General features: G+C 45.4%; 2 protein-coding genes across 3 annotated transcripts; both read left to right on the forward strand.

The window, feature by feature from the left end:
* Window positions 1–68: 68 nt before the first annotated feature.
* Window positions 69–7,985, forward strand: RPL35A (ribosomal protein L35a). Of its 2 annotated transcripts, none has more exons than XM_032777264.2 (5): window positions 69–95; window positions 562–604; window positions 2,905–3,057; window positions 5,581–5,725; window positions 7,930–7,985. In XM_032777264.2, the coding sequence occupies exons 2-5, from the start codon at window positions 594–596 to the stop codon at window positions 7,951–7,953; spliced, it is 333 nt and encodes a 110-aa protein (XP_032633155.1). In that variant the 5' UTR covers window positions 69–95; window positions 562–593; the 3' UTR covers window positions 7,954–7,985. The 2 variants fall into 2 exon arrangements, with proteins under 2 accessions (XP_032633155.1, XP_032633156.1); XM_032777265.2 differs by lacking the exon at window positions 69–95 and adding an exon at window positions 97–164.
* An 89-nt stretch (window positions 7,986–8,074) lies between these two features.
* LOC116822995 (uncharacterized protein C2orf72 homolog) lies at window positions 8,075–17,663 on the forward strand. The gene is made up of 3 exons (XM_032777258.2): window positions 8,075–12,691; window positions 13,817–13,932; window positions 17,365–17,663. The coding sequence occupies exons 1-2, from the start codon at window positions 12,109–12,111 to the stop codon at window positions 13,906–13,908; spliced, it is 675 nt and encodes a 224-aa protein (XP_032633149.1). The 5' UTR covers window positions 8,075–12,108; the 3' UTR covers window positions 13,909–13,932; window positions 17,365–17,663.
* Window positions 17,664–17,761: the final 98 nt, after the last annotated feature.

A 17,761-nucleotide genomic window follows, 5' to 3' on the forward strand; every position in this document is an offset into this window, starting at 1 on the left:
AATTAAAGTCGCCCAAAGGGACCTTGCGGTGTCACATCCCGGCGTGCTTTGCAGCCGCTCCCTCTTTCGCCGCCATCTTGGTCGGAGGCGCGGGGGTGAGTCCGGCAGCGGAGGTCTCGAGGCCGGTGAAGCGGGCTTCGCCCTCCCCCATGGGGCGGGGGCAGGTGCGGCGGGGGCCGGGCTGTGGAGGGGGGGCTGTGTGGAGCGGGCCGGCGGCGGGATGAAGCCGATGCGGGGCGGATGGTGTTAGGCCGCGGGCTGAGCCGGCTCTGACTCGCCCGAGAGGGGCCGCTGGGGGAGGCCTCTTGCCTGGACATCGCGGGGCTGCTGCTCTGATAAGGCGGGGGCCTGGCCCGGCTAAGGTAGCCGGCCCGTGCAAAGCTGAGTTCTGTCTCCATCGGCCGGGGTCCAGCTGGGAGCCCCTGGTTCTGCTCCTCTCTCCAGCCGCCTAGTCTGGGGTTCCCCGGGAGCCCTTGGGACTTGCCGGCCGCTGCGCGCGGCTGATACCGTTCGGTGCTGAATTCCCTAGTGGGGAGTCTAAAGGCTTTTTGTGCTTCTCAGGCCTGCTGGGAGCAGGACTTCAGGACGACACCATGTCTGGGAGGTGAGCGATGGGCTCTGAACTTCCTTTATCCTTTACTGTCGCTGGACACGTTACACTGGCTGGGGGGCTTCATAAATCTCTCACGTTTCCTCTCTGTATCACCATCTCAGTTGTAGAATGTGCTGTGTTAAACATATCTAAGCTGTGACCCTCTGTTGTGATGTGGTTGCCATAACCAATATTCTTCTTCCCATCCCAAATATCTGTCAGCTATAAAATCTTCCAAAACCTGTTACACTGCACATTTGTGTTTGGATCAGTATGTTCTTGGACCTCTAGACTCCTATCCCATGCTGCTGCACAGCTTTTCGCCCAGCGCACCAGGCTTTGCAGAGTGCTATGCACAGACAGGAAGTAGGACTGGATAATTAGGTCACAGACATAGTAACTGGCCCTGTCTGTCAACAGTTGTTACAATGTGATTGCAACCTATTGATTGTGTTACAATTGGAAGCGGCTTGTCTTTTTCATGGGTGCAAACTGCATATACAATTACCCATGTTACAGTTTGGTTATGGATTTAAGTGCAATCTGGACAGATTTCTACTGTAAAAGTAACCATGTTAAGAAACTCCTTTTATAGCATAATTGCTTAAACATAGTTTCTCAGAACATAAAAACAGCCATACTGGGTCAGACCAGTGGTCTATCTAGCCCAGTATTCTGTCTTTCGACAGTGGGCAGTTCCAGGTGCTTCAGAGGGAATGAACAGAACAGGTAATCATCAAATGATAAATCCTGTCTCCCCCATTCCCAGCTTGTGGCAAACACAGGCTAGACCAGGGGTAGGCAACCTATGGCACGTGTGCCAAAGGCGGCATGCGAGCTGATTTTCCATGGCACTCACGCTGCTCGGGTCCTGGCCACTGGTCCGGGGGACTCTGCATTTTAATTTAATTTTAAATGAAGTTTCTTAAACATTTTAAAAACCTTATTTACTTTATATGCAACACTAGTTTAGTTATATATATATTAGACTTATAGAAAGAGACCTTCTAAAACCGTTAAAATATTGTACTGGCATGCAAAACCTTAAATTAGAGTGAATAAATGAAGTCTTGGCACAGCACTTCTGAAAGGTTGCCTACCCCTGGGCTGGACACTTGAGAGCATGGTTTTGCATCCCTGATCATCCTGGCTAATAGCCACTGATGGACCTATTCTCCATGAACTTAGGTAGTTCTTTTTTGAACACTGTTAAAAATATTGGCCTTTACGACATCCTCTGGCAAAGAGTTCCACAGTTTGTGTGAAGAAATACTTCCTTTTGTTTGTTTTAAACCTGCTACCTATTAATTTTCATTTGGTGACCCCAGCTCTTGTGTTATGAGGAGGACTAAATAACACTTCCTTATTTACTTTTTCCACACAGTCACAATTTTACTTCTATCATATCCCCCTTTAGTTGTCTCTTTTGCAAGCTGAAAGATTCCTGTTTTTATTAATCGCTCCTCATATGGAAGATGTTCCATCCCCTAATCAATTTGATTGCCCTTTTCTGTACATTTTCAAATTCCAATATATGTTATATCGTTTGAGATGGAGTGACCAGATTTGCACACAGTATTCAATATGCGGGCTTACCATGGATTTATATAGAGGCAATATGATATTTTCTGTCTTATTATCTATCCCTTTCCTAATGATTCCCAACATCCTGTTAGCTTTTTTGACTGCTGCTGCACATAGAGTGGATGTTTTCAGAGAACTATCCACAATGACTCCAAAATATATTTCTTGAGTGGTAATAGCTAATTTGACTCCAACTGTTATATGTGTATGTTTTCCAATGTGTATTATTTTGCATTTATCAACACTGAGGACCTCAAACATGTTTTAAGTGTCCTGAATTGTGCCAAAGACTTGGAGTGGTCACAGTGGACATGGTTATGTTCTCTCTGAGAGAGAACATTTTAACTAGGTTGTTTGACATGGTGACTTTTGTGGCACAGCAGACCCCAAGTTCCTTAATCTTGGATATGGAATATACTATCTATCCCTTTTGGATATTGTGACAAGTGTTTGTGTGTTCAAAAACTTTTTTTTAGAAATCGTTCTAGTACAAAAAAGGAAGGAAGGAAAAGGCTATACAGGATTTTTATAACTGATGACTTGTGCTAAGAAGCTGCACTTTGTGAACGTGGGGGTATTTGCTCATGTGAAACACTGTTCCTTTTTCCCCTATATGTTTTCTACTAGTATGGTATCTAATTATTTCAGAAAGTTTTTTTCAGAAAACTTATTCACATGCAATACGCTTTGGTGGTTGGCGATTCATTAATATGCTCTATATTTCCTAGACTGTGGTCCAAAGCCATTTTTGCTGGCTATAAGCGTGGCCTCCGAAACCAGAGGGAGCACACTGCCCTTCTGAAAATTGACGGAGTTTATGCCCGTGATGAGACTGAATTCTACTTGGGCAAGAGATGCGCCTATGTATACAAAGCTAAAAAGTAAGTAACTGAATTTCTTGTTATGCTAAATAGGCCTTGTAAAAATTGTGGCGTGATATATTTATTTTCATGAACATTTATTTGCATACCTATTGCCATGATAATGGTGAAACAAAATGGCCAAGTAGAATTGTGCAAGACTGAGTTCCGTTTTGGGATTTCATTTTCACTTTCACAGTTCTTGGTACCAAATTAATTCAAGTATTAAATAATAATGTGTAAACATCACTATGATTGGTCTTGTAGAAATGCTGAGTTAGAAGACTAATGGTTCTGGTAAGAGTGATGCATTGTGCATGAGTCTTCTCACCTGGTGTGAACTGAAGTCAAGTCAGTATTTGGACTGGACTGAAGTGTCCTTCACTGGGATACTTCAGTGCTTTAAGTGGCAGAATTAATATAATCCCCTTTAGTGAGGTTTTGCTTTGTAACGTGAAGGGATTTAATAAATTCTCATCTGCTTCTGCGTGTGCATATATCTGATCACCATCATTGCTGCTGCTGATGGATGCCCCAGAAGTACTGTAGGTTTGTAAGTCTGGGATTATTCCCTTCTTTGCTTGCATAGCAGGTTGACTTTTTCTATTGACGTGGATCTTGGTGCAGATATCTGTGCCTTTGTTGCCTCCTGATTAGATTAAGGCAGTGACTTTCAAACTGTGGTTGGACCCCTGAGGGCCCACAGATTGTCTGAGATTTCCGAGGAGGTGTGCACCTCCATTTGCAATTTTTTAGGGGGTCCACAATGAAAAAAGGTTGAAAACTACTGCTTTAGGGCACAACTTGTCCAGAATGTGGTTTCCCATTTAGAATGTTTCGTACAGCGAGTGCTTTTTCCCTGTGCTCCAGAGACCATTCTGGCTTTCATTATGTTTCTGGGTGGAATTCAAGGTTCTGGTTTGGACCTGGATATCTTAGAAACCTCTCCTTTTCCTCTACAGTTAGTCACTGGAGTCACTCAAACTGATAACCTCTAGATTAATACATCTACAAGGGTTGGGGGAATCAGGGCATGCTTAGTGGGAAGCCCTCTTCTTCCCTTTGATAGTTTGCCAGACACACACAGCAAAGTGTTTCTCTTTTCGTGTTTTAATAGAAGTGGGTTGGGCTGTGTGAGGGTTTTGATTTTTCTTACAGGTGGTCTGGGGATGGGTTAGTGACTTCTTACATGATATGAATTGTAACTACTGTTGCATATGGCTTTAAACTGTGCTGTGCTCCCATTGGTTTAGATTGCACCTAAAGATAGTGAACACTAAAGTTATTGCGTATTGAGGGGAAATAATCTGTGTTTCACAATGCTGTCAAATGTGAAACTGGCATACTTCATATTGTACTGTTGACACCTCAGAAGCTGTGTGTTTTGAGTTATAAACAGCTGTTAGTTCTCGTTCGCAAGCTGCTGAGGCATATGAGAATACTGTGTTTTGAAATTATAAAAACAAAATTATGCTGTTAGGTTTACATTTAGCAGTTTGACCCACATGCATGTAGAAATAGAATTCTAATGTCTAATATTGTTTGCTTGAATGTATATTATATCATTATTTGCAAATCATCCAGCAAATCGCTAGGCAGAATACTTTTCCCAGTTAGTACCAGTACTTGAAATAGATACAGTGTTTGGAATGGATCAGAGGGGAGTGATTGAAGCCTGCAAATCCCAGACATATCAGCTCTGAAAGGTAAATCTAAGGGCTTGTCTACACTGGCACTTAACAGCGCTGTAACTTTCTCACTCAGGGATGTGAAAAAACACCCTCCTGAGTGTAGCAAGTTGCAGTGCAGTAAAGCGCCGGTGTAAACAGTGCTCCAGCACTGGGAGCCACGCTCCTTGTGGGGGTTGGTTTTTTTTTTTTGTTTTTTTTTGTTTTTTAGAGCGCTGGGAGAGCTGTCTACCAGCGCTCTGCTGCGACCACACAAGGCATATTTGCCAGTGTAGACTAGTGCTAAGATAGGAGGAGGATCTACACATACAACTTGCACTGGTTTAACTAATTGAATTAGTTAAACTGGTACAGATCTCTGGGGACACAATTCAACAAGTTTGCCAACTGGCTTATATCTATTTTAGTTTGATTTAATTCTGTAAATGACTGAATTAATATAAGACAGGTAGAAGACTGTTGCTTGAAGGGTGTTTTGTAAAGTGACGCTGTTAGGTCCACCCATAGCTTGTTGGAACAAACTTACAGACATGTTTTCGTGCTTTTATATTTGGGTTTAAACCTGTTCCCCTGTTGAATTTGCAATCCAAACATCACAACCTCATGCTAATGAGATCACTAAAAGAACTCTCTTCACAACGTGCATTTCTGTTAGCTTGGATGAAAGCAAATCTGCGTTAGGGGTGACCAAATAAATGTTTCTAAACTTTCAGTTTGACTATTCCAAGGGAGCCATGATAATAGAGGGAAATAAACTTAAAAGATGGTGTTTTTACCCTGCCGCTGTTGCTTTAAGTAGACCGGCACTTGATTAGGAGTGGGAATGCCCAGGATTTAACAGTCTTCTGTTTGTTAGCAACACCGTGACTCCCGGTGGGAAGCCCAACAGAACACGAGTGATCTGGGGGAAGGTAACGCGTGCCCATGGAAATAGTGGCATGGTTCGTGCCAAGTTCCGGTCCAACCTTCCTGCTAAGGCCATTGGACACAGAATCAGAGTGGTGAGTACAGTACTCTAGTAGGGAATTGTTTTCCTAACAGCTGAGAAAATGTTAGACTGGTATGGGGAAATATACAAAAATTCCCTTTCCCCTGTTTCAAGTGTGCATCTTTCACAGGGCCTGTGATAGGTGCATGTTGGGACCTGTACTCTGGCAATGGGAAAGGTTTAATTTCACTGTTATCACCCCTCAAAGATTATTTACTCTTGCTTTCCTTTCCCTCTCCCTCAAACTTTGTACATCTAATTCTTTCTTCTCCTCTCTCCCCCAGTCTTATTTTCTGTCTCCTGGTCCCCTCCCCCTTTTTTGGGGGGCAGGGTGTTCTGAGGTCTTTATTTTTCTTTCCCTCATCTTCCCCAAATGTACTCACCATATCAGCCCTGCTTCTGGCTGGGGACTAAATCAATCTCTCCCAAGTCTGATCATGGACCCAAAACTCCCATGTGCTGTTATCCATGCACCTCCTGGAGAACCTCCTCCTTGGCTGTCTGTGTGTCACCACTCAAACTGTTGCTCCTGTACACACTGTCATCTTATTGATATTCTCAAGAACAGTATCAGAGTGAGATGTGACCCTGCTCGGCTTTCATTATCCTATAGAAAAACCACTGTTGGAGGAGTACAGGTACTATCCTTCATTGCAGCTGGGCAAAAGAGAGCAGCTATACTCTCATTCCCCCAGCTAGGATGGAAGATGGGCTACCCCCGCAAAGAGCACTTCCCAAAGACTGAACCAAGTTCTGTCCTCTTCCATTCTTCTGTGTAGAACAGGGGTGGGCAGACTACGGCCCATGGGCCAGATATGGCCCACCGGCCGTTTTAGCTCGGCCCTCGAACTCCCACTGGGGAGTCGGGTCTGGGGCTTTCCCTACTCTGATGCTCTCCCCATGGAGCAGGGTTGGGGGACGCTTCATGCGACTCCTGGAGGCAGCAGCATGGCCCCCCTCTAGCTCCTACACGTGGGGGCAGCCAGGAGGCTTTGTTCTGCACGCTGCCCCCGCAGCTCCCATTGGCTGGGAACCACAGTGAATGGGAGCTGCAGGGGTGGCGCCTGCAGATGGGGCAGTGCGCAGAGCTGCCTAGGAGACGGGACATGTCGCTGCTTCCGGGAGTAGCTTGAGGTAAGTTCTGCCCAGAGCCTGCACCCCTGAGCCTCTCCCCACACCCCAATCCCCTGCCCCAGCTCTGATTCCCATCTTGCCCTCCAAACCCATTGATCCCAAACCCCTCATCTCCGCCCTCTGAACCCACACCCTCATCCAGAGCCTGCACCCCTTCCCACACCCCAGCCCAGAGCCCCCTCCCACACCCTGAACACCTGATTTCTGGCCCCACTCTGGAGCTTGCACCCCCAACCAGAGCCCTCACCCCCTCCTGCACCCCAACCCCAATTTTGTGAGCATTCATGGCCTGCCATACAATTTCTATTCCTCGATGTGGCCCTTGGGCCAAAAAGTTTGCCCACTGCTGATGTAGAATCATCATCACTTCATGGCAATGTTAGGCTGGAAAGACTCTTGAGAGGTCATCTAGTCCAGCCCCCTGCTCTGGCAGGGCCAAGAGAATCTAGACCGTTTCTAACAGATGTTTGCCTAACCTCTCCATAAAAACCTCCAAATGCTAAGGATTCCACATCCTGCCTTGTAAGCCTATTCTGGAGCTTATCTACCATTACTGCTAGAAATTGGAGTCACCTGTAAATTATGTAAGCATATTTATTTGAGTAGTCCATTATCCAAATCATGAATGAAAATATTGACTGGTACCAGACCTGGATTGACCCCTACGTGACCCTACCCCCAAATACTCCCTCCCTGTTTGATAGTCAACCATTGGTAACTACTCTTTGAGTATGGTGGTGCACCCTACCTTGCAGTAATTTTGTATAGACCTCATTTGCTAATGAGAATGTCAGGTAGTGCTCTATCAAAAACCTTACTAAAATCAAGATCTATCACACCTACTGCTTCCCTCCATCCACTAGACCAGTAATCTGTCAAAGAATGCTCTGTGCAAACTACTAGCTATCTGCGTGGGTATTTAGAGGATTAATTAGAAATGTGTTTCAGAGTAGCAGCCGTGTTAGTCTGTATCCGCAAAAATAACAGGAGGTGCCACAAGTACTCCTGTTAAAATGTGTGTTAATGTTTTAGTTTAGTAACAAAATCTCTAACTTGATTGTTTTGTTGTTTTTTGTTTTACAGATGCTGTATCCATCTAGGATCTAAATTTTTACTAAAAATAAAATTCAGAAATTGTTTGGTTTTGTTTTTAATGCTTTCTTATGACCTTCAGTTGTTGTGGGGCATAGCTAGTTCACTTTCAGTTGTTTCTACAACAAGTGTTACATAATCCACAAAACAGGACAATGATCTAGTAATAGCAGATGATAAAGGGAGGAATTGGATTTGTTACTAACCAAAGAATCAAAAGTGAAAATTACCTTTCATTGTGATCTATTTTCATTTCTATGGCTGTTAGTTATCTACCTGTGGCTTTTTTCCTGTAACTGCCATCATGGCATCTAAGAGTGCTCTTCAATAAAAATTTCACATCCCAAAATTGTGCATGTAAACTGAAAACAAACGCAGCTTGCATACAGGATTTGAAAAACACTTTGTTGGCTTACTAAAATGAAAGCTCAAAGTTTTGTTTCTCTTGCACTAGTTGATTCTTCTGACAAATCGATGTAGATAGTACAGTTCTGTACAGTTACAGTTTGTAATTTCAGGTGTAATACAGAACTTTAATTAAAGATTCAAATTCATTCAGCTCACATTTAAAGGTGTTGCGGCTTCTTGAGATATTCACAAACAACAGGACTTCAGCCTCCCTGAACAGTCCTCTGTGGCTCTCACCTACTGCTTAAGTCACTTCCACTTTATGTAGTTTAGTTCCACACCTGCCTCCTGTTTGACACCCTTCCTTCTCCATCACCACAGTGCATGTTTCCTCTGCACAAGTCTTGACTTGCTGTTTTCCTGGACTGTTAGATATTGGTTATCCGCTAGACTTTTAACAAGAAAAAAATTCTCATTTAAAGACATAAGGGCCATACTGGGTCATACCAATGGTCCATCTAGCCCAGTATCCTGTCTTCCAACAGTGACCAATGTCAGGTGCCTCAGAGGGAATGAACAGAACAGGCAATCAAGTGATTCGTCCTCCCATTCCCAGCTTCTGGCAAAAGCGAGGCTAGGGACACCATCCCTGCCCATCCTGACTAATAGCCACTGATGGATTTATCTAGTTCTTCTTTGAGCCCTGTTATAGTCTTGGCTTTCACAGCATCCTCTAGCAAGGAGTTCCACAGGTTGACTTCATTTTGTGAAGAAACCCTTTTTTTTGAAACCTGCTGCCTGTTAACTTCATTTGGTGATCCCTAGTTCTTGTGTTATGAGAAGTAGTAAACAACACTTCCTTATCTATTTTCTCTATACAAGTCATGATTTTATAAACCTCAATCATATCTCCCCTTAGTCTCTTTTCCAAGCTGAAAAGTCCCAGTCTTATTAATCTCTCCTCATACAGAAGCTGTTCCATAGCCCTAATCATTTTTGTTGCCCTTTTCTGAACCTATTCCAATATATCTTTTTTGAGATGGGGTGACCACATCTGCACACAGTATTCAAGATATGGGCGTACCATGGATTTATATAGAGGCAACATATTTTCTGTCCTATTATCTATCCCTTTCTTAATTATTCCCAGCATTCTGCTTTTTTGCCTGCCGCTGCACATTGAGTGGATGTTTTCAGAGAACTATCCACAATGACTCCAAGATCTCTCTCTTGAGTGGTAACAGCTAATTTAGACCCCTCATTTTATATGTATAGTTGGGATTATACTTTCCAATGTGCATTACTTGGCATTCATCAACATTAGATTTCATCTGCCATTTTGTTGCCCAGTCACCCAATTTTGAGAGATTCTTTTGTAGCTTTTTGCAGTCTGCCTGGGTCTTATCTATCTTGAGTAGTTTTATATCAAATGCAAATTTTGCTACCTCACTGTTTACCCCTTTTTTCCAGATCATTTATGAATACGTTGAATAGGACTGGGCCCCGTACAAACAGACCCTTCGGTGACACCACTATTTACCTCTCTCCATTCTGAAAACACCATTCACCTACTCTTTGCTTCCTATCTTTTAACTAGTTACCAATCCATGAGAGAACCTTCCCTCTTATCCCATGACAGCTTACTTTTGTATAAGAGGCTTTGGTGAGGGACCTTGTCAAAGTCTTCCTGAAAATCTAAGAACACTAGATCCCCTTGGTCCACATGCTGCTTGACCTCCTCAGAATTCTAATAGATTGGCGAGGCATGATTTCCCTTTACTGAAACCACCACTAGTGATCTCTCTCCATTCTCAAAACTGACTTAAAATCAATATACTGCATTTGCTTTATTTCTTCATGTATGTTCAAGACTGGGTTTGTTAAACATGCAGGGAAGAAAACAGATTGTAAGCTCTTTGGGGTAGAAGCTGTTGCTGTAAGGTACCTAGCACACTAGGGCCCTGAGTCAGGACCACTAGGCATTAACCATAATACAAATGTTAAGTAATGTTAAGTTTTGGTTTCAAGACAGGTCATTTTGGGAAAGGGTGGGATTGTGACATCAGAGATAACCTGGCCAATCAACATACAGTTGACCAGCAAATTTGCCTACCGCAAACAGGTTGATTGCGAGACCACTAGAAACAGCTTTCTTCTCTAGATGGTAACACAGGTAAATTACCTTAGAACTGGCCTTAGGTTGCAGGTACACTAACCCTGTTTAAGATGCTGAAAATCGACAGTCACATTGTGTTAGTGAAATGTAGCCCTCTGTCCATGCTTGTGGAATCAGAGACTTTAACCTGGCAGTGGAACTGCTGCTAATCTATTGTCTTTTTCCTGGTGAGTGACACAATGTGTATAAAGTGACAGAGTTCTGTGGCACCTTATAGACTAACAGATGTATTGGAGCATAAGCTTTCATGGGTGAATACCCACTTCGTCAGACACGTAGTGAAATGTGTATAATTCACCTTCTGGTCTTTCTGGTGTGAGAAGTATGAGTTTGTTTCCCAACCTCCCTTGTTAGGAGAGAGTCTTTCATGTTATTGCCCCTCTGCCTGTGGAGGCAGGGTAGCAGAGTGTATGCAATAGCCAATTTTCACTTTGTCTGAGATCCTGAAGCGAGAACTTCTGGGCTCTTCCTTGTCTCTCATGCTATTTAAATGTCATCTCTTTTGAAAGATATAGGAGAAATTAAACACTGGTCAGAGATGATAAATCAGATGATTAGATATGTGGCCTGTGAGGGGAGAGTGAGAAGTTTAAGTTGTTTATAGAGGCAACAAAGAGGAGAGGATAGAGAGATGCAGAGAATATTAAATCTGCTTTCCTTGGTGGGCTTCTTACTCTGAGAACAGGGGGACACTCGAGGAAGCTGAAAGACAACAATTTTAAAACCAATAGTTTTTCTTTTAAGCAAAACACAAACCTGTGCAATTCTCTCCCATAAGATATCCGAGTCCAAGAGCTTACCAGGATTTGACATGAGCAGGCTCCATTAGATAGGATTTTTTTAAAGAGGGGCTGGGGGGGATGACAGAGAGGTATTGTTATGCTTCCAGCCATAAGCCAACCTCCACGTGAAGAAGTTAGTAAGAAACTTCCCAGTGGCTGAGTTATTCCATATTTTCATATCACCTGGATTCTAACCCATTTTGCTGCAGCATTTGTTCCTGTACGCTGTTGGTAATCACATATTGTGCTGGATGAGCTCCTGTCTGAATTGGACTGGCAATTCCTCATTGCTCTGCCTCCCAGAGAGGGGGTGTAGACGATAGAAAATCCATGCACCACACCTCCAATGGCTTGGGTAGCTCACAGCAAAAATGGCCAATGACACGGATGTTTGGATCCTTCAGTGGTGAAAGGTCCCGTTTGTCCTCATTTTTCCTCTTCGCTTTGCAAGATTTCTGATCCCTTGTTGAATAAACCCACAATATTTGAACTCACAAAGAAGCAGTTCATGTTTACACTGCAGCTGAAAGCAAGCCTCCCAAGCCAGGTAAAGAGACTCGCTACTTCAAACAGAGCTAGCATGCTAAAAATCACTGTAGATGTTGTGGCATGGGTGGAGGCTCAGGCTAGCTGGGGAGGCTTGGATTTGAGTAGCTAACCTATGCTGTAATGTTCACACTGCTGGTTTTATGTGCTCGCTCTGAACTAGTGTGAGTCTGTTTAGCTGGGCTGGGACTCACAGACTCTTAGCTGTTCTCTGCACACCCTTTCCACTCCCACAGAAATATTGGCATAGGCTTCCCTTACACACCCTGTAATCAAGCCCCTTGCCATTCTAGTGACGCTGTAATCTGGTAGGAAGATATGGAGTCGGAGCTGCTAGGGGAGATGCCTGTGTGCTCCCCGGCAGAGCCAGTGCACTGGCAGTTCCTGACTCTGCTGGACACTGTGGGCAGGCGGAATGGACAGGTGCTAGTGATGGAGATGGATGATGTACATGAGGCAGCCCCGCTTGTGCAGATGGACTTCGCCCAGGAGCTCTTCAGAGGCATCGACCTAAAGACCAAACTCCACCGGAAGAAGGAAATCAAGGAGGAAGAGCAGGAGGTGCATCCACAGCTGGTCTTCATGCTCTGGCAAGCTGCCACGCTGAGGCAGCTGATGCAGTGGGAACACCTGGATGAAACACTCTGGAACTTACGGAATCTCTTTCCCTGCATGCCAGCTGTTCTGGTATTGGTGATGATCCAGCCAGACCTGCAGCACCAGCAGGTGGAACCAGAACCGGCAGCAGGGGCACTAAGGAGAATGCAGTGCTTGCTGGATGGTGGCTTCCAGGAACTGGTGGTAGAAGCAGCTGTTTACAGCCCAGGCCAGCCAGATGGGACCCTGGAGGTCAAGAGAGCTGCCTGCAGAGCCCTGAGAGAAGTTCTGAAGGGCCAAGAAGGTACTGGAGGGGTCAGAGGTCACAGGGCTAGACATGTGAAGGGGAACTTGAGAGCTGATCTTTCATGGGACGGGAGATGAAGAGCTAGCTAGGTAGGTGGAAGGAAATGTGGAAGCCTGAGCAGGTGCAGAGCTCAAAGCAGAGTCAGGGGTGGGACACACCAGAGAGACATGAAAATCGGATGTGGGCACACAGGGTGGAGCTGAGCAAAGGGGTGTTTGGGAGGCTGGGATGGGCATGGGGGGCACATGAGGTGGAAATTAGAATGGGGAAGGGGGAACAGCCATGTCCCTTTCAGCAAGCCATAGCACTGCAGGGCCTGAGGAGGGCCTTCAAGAAAGGGCCTCAGGAGCTGCTCTTTACCCACCTTTCAAGCTGCGTGGCTCAGAGCCCCAGAGATTTGCTGCTCCCTATTGCTAACTGATAGGAGGAAGCAGCTCTGGGAAGCTGAGCTCATGTCCTGGAGTTTGAGCCAGAGATGGGAGTGGAAGCATCTCGCATGTGCGTGAGAGCTCTGAGGAGAAAGTCTTGGTTCAGGGGCCATCCAGTATGGGTCTTTGGGGAATTATGTGGTGGTGTCAGTAAATGTTTGGGCCTTTTATCATAGGGGCAACCTGCCCCAGTCACCTCAGTCCACCAACCCTACTTGGTGTAAGGGCAGGGGGCACTTTAAATCAGTCACAAGGAGGATTGTAGGTTGGGCTCTGTTTGTTTGAGCAGGGTTTGGGGTGATATTCGGTCATTGCCCAGCAGGTCGGAGAGAGCTGGTTGCTGACATAAACTGGGATGTAGGCGGTCAGAGCTGGAGTCATGAGCGAGAAAGCTGAGGTCAGAGACAGAATGGGGAGTCAAGCCAAGGGTCAGAACTAGAGTCAAGAATCAAGCAAAGGGATGGGGGGTGAAGCAGCAGGGATCTGGATCGAGGCTAGAGGACAGGAGCAAGGCAGAACTCAGCATGCTCTGGGAGGAAGAACAGGTGGGAGGGGCTGCGCTGTGGTGTGGCTCTTTTGCCAAGGAATGTCACAGGCTCCTCCACTCAGTGGTTCAGCCTCTGCACAGCCTCCACCGTGCGGCTGATGCTTCCCCAAGCTGGGTGTATTTACACTGTTCCTCCGCTCCCCACAGAAATGACTCCCCAGGATCCAGTTACCATCCGGCTCGGCTTGGGGGTGTGCAACACAGGATACGAAAGACGGTATGAGGACAGGCTCCCTTAGGACGCATTGCAATGTGCCTGGAAGGTGGGTGCATCTCATCCCGTCCCTTCATAGCAACATTCACCCGCTGCTACTGCGCTAGCAAACCTGTTTAGCCAGCTTGTTGGAGAAGCGCTCCCAGGCAGGCCAACCCCTGCAAATATCTCTGCCTGAGATGCCCTCCCCACTTCCTTAACTCTCTCCCCTGGCAGGAGTTTGGCAATTCCCCTTCCTCCCTGCCTGGGACTGGAAGCAGGCTAGGCTGTGCTGTGCTGGGGGAAGGAGGAGGGGGAGAGCAGTGGGAGGGGGCTTAGATACTGTGCTAATGGTGCTATAGAAAACCCTAAACCAGACAGATCTTTATAGGATACCCCTTCCTCCCCCCCACCATGCACACCTTCCTGCAATGCTGCGCAAATCCTTGTGGTGCCATATACGCTCCTCTCAATGGGAGAGCAGATCTCGCAAGGGGAGCTAGCTTTGGAGCATGCATGAACCGCCTGTCGTCAGCAGGGAGAGCTACTGCTACAGCAACTCAGCTACAGTCCCTTTCTTCCCTTTAGTCACCTAACAGCAGTGGGTCCCAAACTTTAACAGCCTGTGAACCCCTTTCACTAGCAAGTCAAGTCTCACGAACCCCATCTTAAAAATGAATATTTCCAGGGATTTTCTGCTTTACCTGAGTATAAATGATAAAAGCCGTGATCTTGGAAATATAAAATTTGTTTTATGGCGTGCTTATTACACACTATTTATTAATAAAGGATTTATCGTTACAGTATTTTTATTACGTTATGAAAATGGCAACACTCTCCCAAGATCTCACTTTTGTAGCTTGTATCACTTTGAATAAGCCTGTTATAAGACAAGGCTCCTATGTTTCATCAAGGAGTATCAGATGTGAAACAGCAGGAAGGGATTTAAGAAGCCAACTCAAAGAGCTCCTCCTACACAAGCATTCAGGTCTTGAGCAGTCCAGGCAAACAATGCACGTTACAACAAAGCTTAAACTTGTTCTTCATGATAATTTAAAATCAATTCTAGCAGCCTATTTAATTTTAAAAACAGCAAAAAATATCCCCCTCACTTTCCATTTCTTATAAGGAGTCTTGAAGTTTAAAACTCTTCAGTAGATAGGCTTGCTTTGATCTGCTTAGCTCTTGGAAGTCCAGGGGCTCCAGGCTGCTGGCCCCGTGCTGCCTGGGGTCCCTAGCGACAGCTCTGTCCGCCATTAGGGAATTTTTTCCCCGAGAACCCCCTGTAACATTTCGTGAACTCCAGTTTGGGAACCACTGCCTTACAGTATTTCTGTGGCCATTAACCCTTGGCAGGGTGGCATTTGCCAAGCTCTCTTCCACACCAATGCTCAGTCTGCTGGTAGACAACAAGCCTCACCCTGTTTGTTACACTGCATGCTAGGGGCCTGATTCGAACCCCTCTGAAGTCAATGGCTAGTCCTTCAGAGGACTTTGCATCAGCTTCCTAGGTGCCCTCCGTCCCTATGCATCAGCAGAATTTTGATTTGCATGGTGCAGCTGCTGTGAGAAGAGTCATGTGGGAAGTAGAGCTCTGAAAAGCTATGGCAAAGTAGAAGCATATATGGTTAGGGTCCTACCAAATTCACAGCCATGAAAAACTCAGTAGGGATCGTGAAATATGATCTCCCCCATGAAATCTGGCTATTGTAGAGGAGACTAGATATCACAGAGCTGCTCAGCCGGACAGCAGTGGCTGCCAGCCAGGAGCCCACCTGTGAAGGCAGTATCACTGCCAGCGGCAGCGTGGAAGTTAAGGTGGCATGATATGGGGGAGAGGAGGGCGGGCTGGCCTTACAAGTGGGTGACCGCCCAGGGCCCCATGGTTAAGGGGGCATGGTGGGGAGAGAGAGAGACACTCACACCCACCCCCCTCTGGAGCCAGCCAGCCTGCCTGAGGCCCCTTTAATTCCTGAGCACTGGGCCTGGAGGCGGGGCTGTGACTGTGTGCTAAGCACCAACTGTTAGTCTCAGACAGGTGGGGGAGGGACAGGACTGTCTCTTCTGCACAGGCCGCTCCCAGGGCCAGGTCAGACCCACCTCCAGGATCCTTCCCTGGCTTCAGGAAGTTCCATGGATATTGGCCAGGCGCCCAGCTCTGCAGGCAGCAGCACAGGAGTAAGGGGGGCAAGACTGCAGCCCTCCTACAATAGCCTTAGGACACTCTCCTTGTCCCCCGTCCCCCCCGCCCCATGGTTACAACACAGTGAAATTTCAGATTTAAATATCAGAAACCATGAAAATTACTATTTTAAAAATCCCCTGACCGTGAAATTGACTAAAATGGACCTGAATTTGGTATTTGCCTCTATATATGGTGACTGGGTGTTCTAGCTGGTCTAGAGAGATCTTGCATCTTGATATGTGGCTTTGTGTCAATCAGTTTCACTAGGTTCCTGTGTAACAGAGAGTACCTATGGTGCAGGCATATGAACTCCCTGTTCCAAGTAAAATGAATGGTGTTTAGCACTTTCAAGATTACTCTACCCCCTCTGTGCAGTTTATCTTCATAGAAATAAACTGATTTCACCACGTGTACAATGACCTTGTTAAATAGACAGTAGGAGTGACACAACCCGCCTACAGTTTGGTACAATCTGATGGAGAATGGCCCCGGGAGATATTTAGAGATTTTTTTGTGGGGGGAGGGAAGAGGCAATGTGGAAGGCAGGTGATTTGAATCTAATATCAAATAACTCCATTGAATAGCTGCATCCTCACTGATATAGTGTAGAGGTTATGATTAATGCTGGCTGGGAAACTTTTCCCTGAAAATGTTGAGATTCCAGACAATTTTCCATTCTGCACTGGGACAAAACTGAGACCTTTTGAAAGTTTTCACCCAAAAAAAGAGGGAGGGAAAAACCTACACAAACACCCCTCCCCATCTCAAAATATCCAGTAGTCTGAGGTTTGGGGCACTCACCTGGGAAGGGGAACTCATGTTCCAGTCTTTGCTCTGAATCAGATAGAACAAGGACCTGTATTTGGCTTCCCCAATCTCTGCTGAGTGCCCCCAACCCCCAGCTTATTGGCTGTTCCGTGATCTTAGGGTGGGGTTTTTATGTGAAAATTTTTAAAAAATGTATTGACAAAATTCCCAACCAGTTCTAATGTTGATGAATTGATTAACTTGACAACAGTTGGACTGCTGGTGGGCTGATACCACCACCTATCATGCTGACTAATAGTGTCTTGTTTCCTTGTCCCCCCCCCCTTTCTGTCTGTATCTATCTGTCCTCTCTTGTTTTATACTTAGATTGTGATCCCTTTGGGGGCAGAGAGAGTCTGTTTGTTCAGTGTTTGTACATCACCTAGCACAATGGGATCTGGGCCCATTCCCTGGGTTCCTAGGTGCTGCAGTTATACAAATTTTATTACAACTTATGCATTTTTGCATTAGAGACTTAATGTTTGTGTATTGTTTTGTTTTTTTTTACAGGTCCTGTATCCAGCTAAGATCTGAACTGCCACCAAAATAAAAAACCAAAACCAAAACAAACCCTACACAAGAAAGAAACTCCACACATTAAAATTTGGAGTTTATTCTCTGTTTGCATGCCTGTGTGTATGTATAAACTTCAAACCATTTATCACTTAGAGCAGGACAAACAAAACGCCCTGGGACAGTTTTCATGTGAGGAATTCTGTAATGACACTGGGCTCGTCTTTATATTTATAGCTGCTTAAATATTTATTTTAAACCCTTGACATCAAAAATTAAATATTTTTTTAAATATTTCACAGCCAAAAGAAATGATTTCTTGTTTAGTTGTATCATTCTCTCTCTCTTTTAAGCTCATGAACGCTTCAGTCTGTAATCTACGTCTACACAGCAA

This window comes from Chelonoidis abingdonii, chromosome 8 (genome assembly GCF_003597395.2).
Source record: "Chelonoidis abingdonii isolate Lonesome George chromosome 8, CheloAbing_2.0, whole genome shotgun sequence".
NCBI lineage: Eukaryota > Metazoa > Chordata > Testudines > Testudinidae > Chelonoidis > Chelonoidis abingdonii.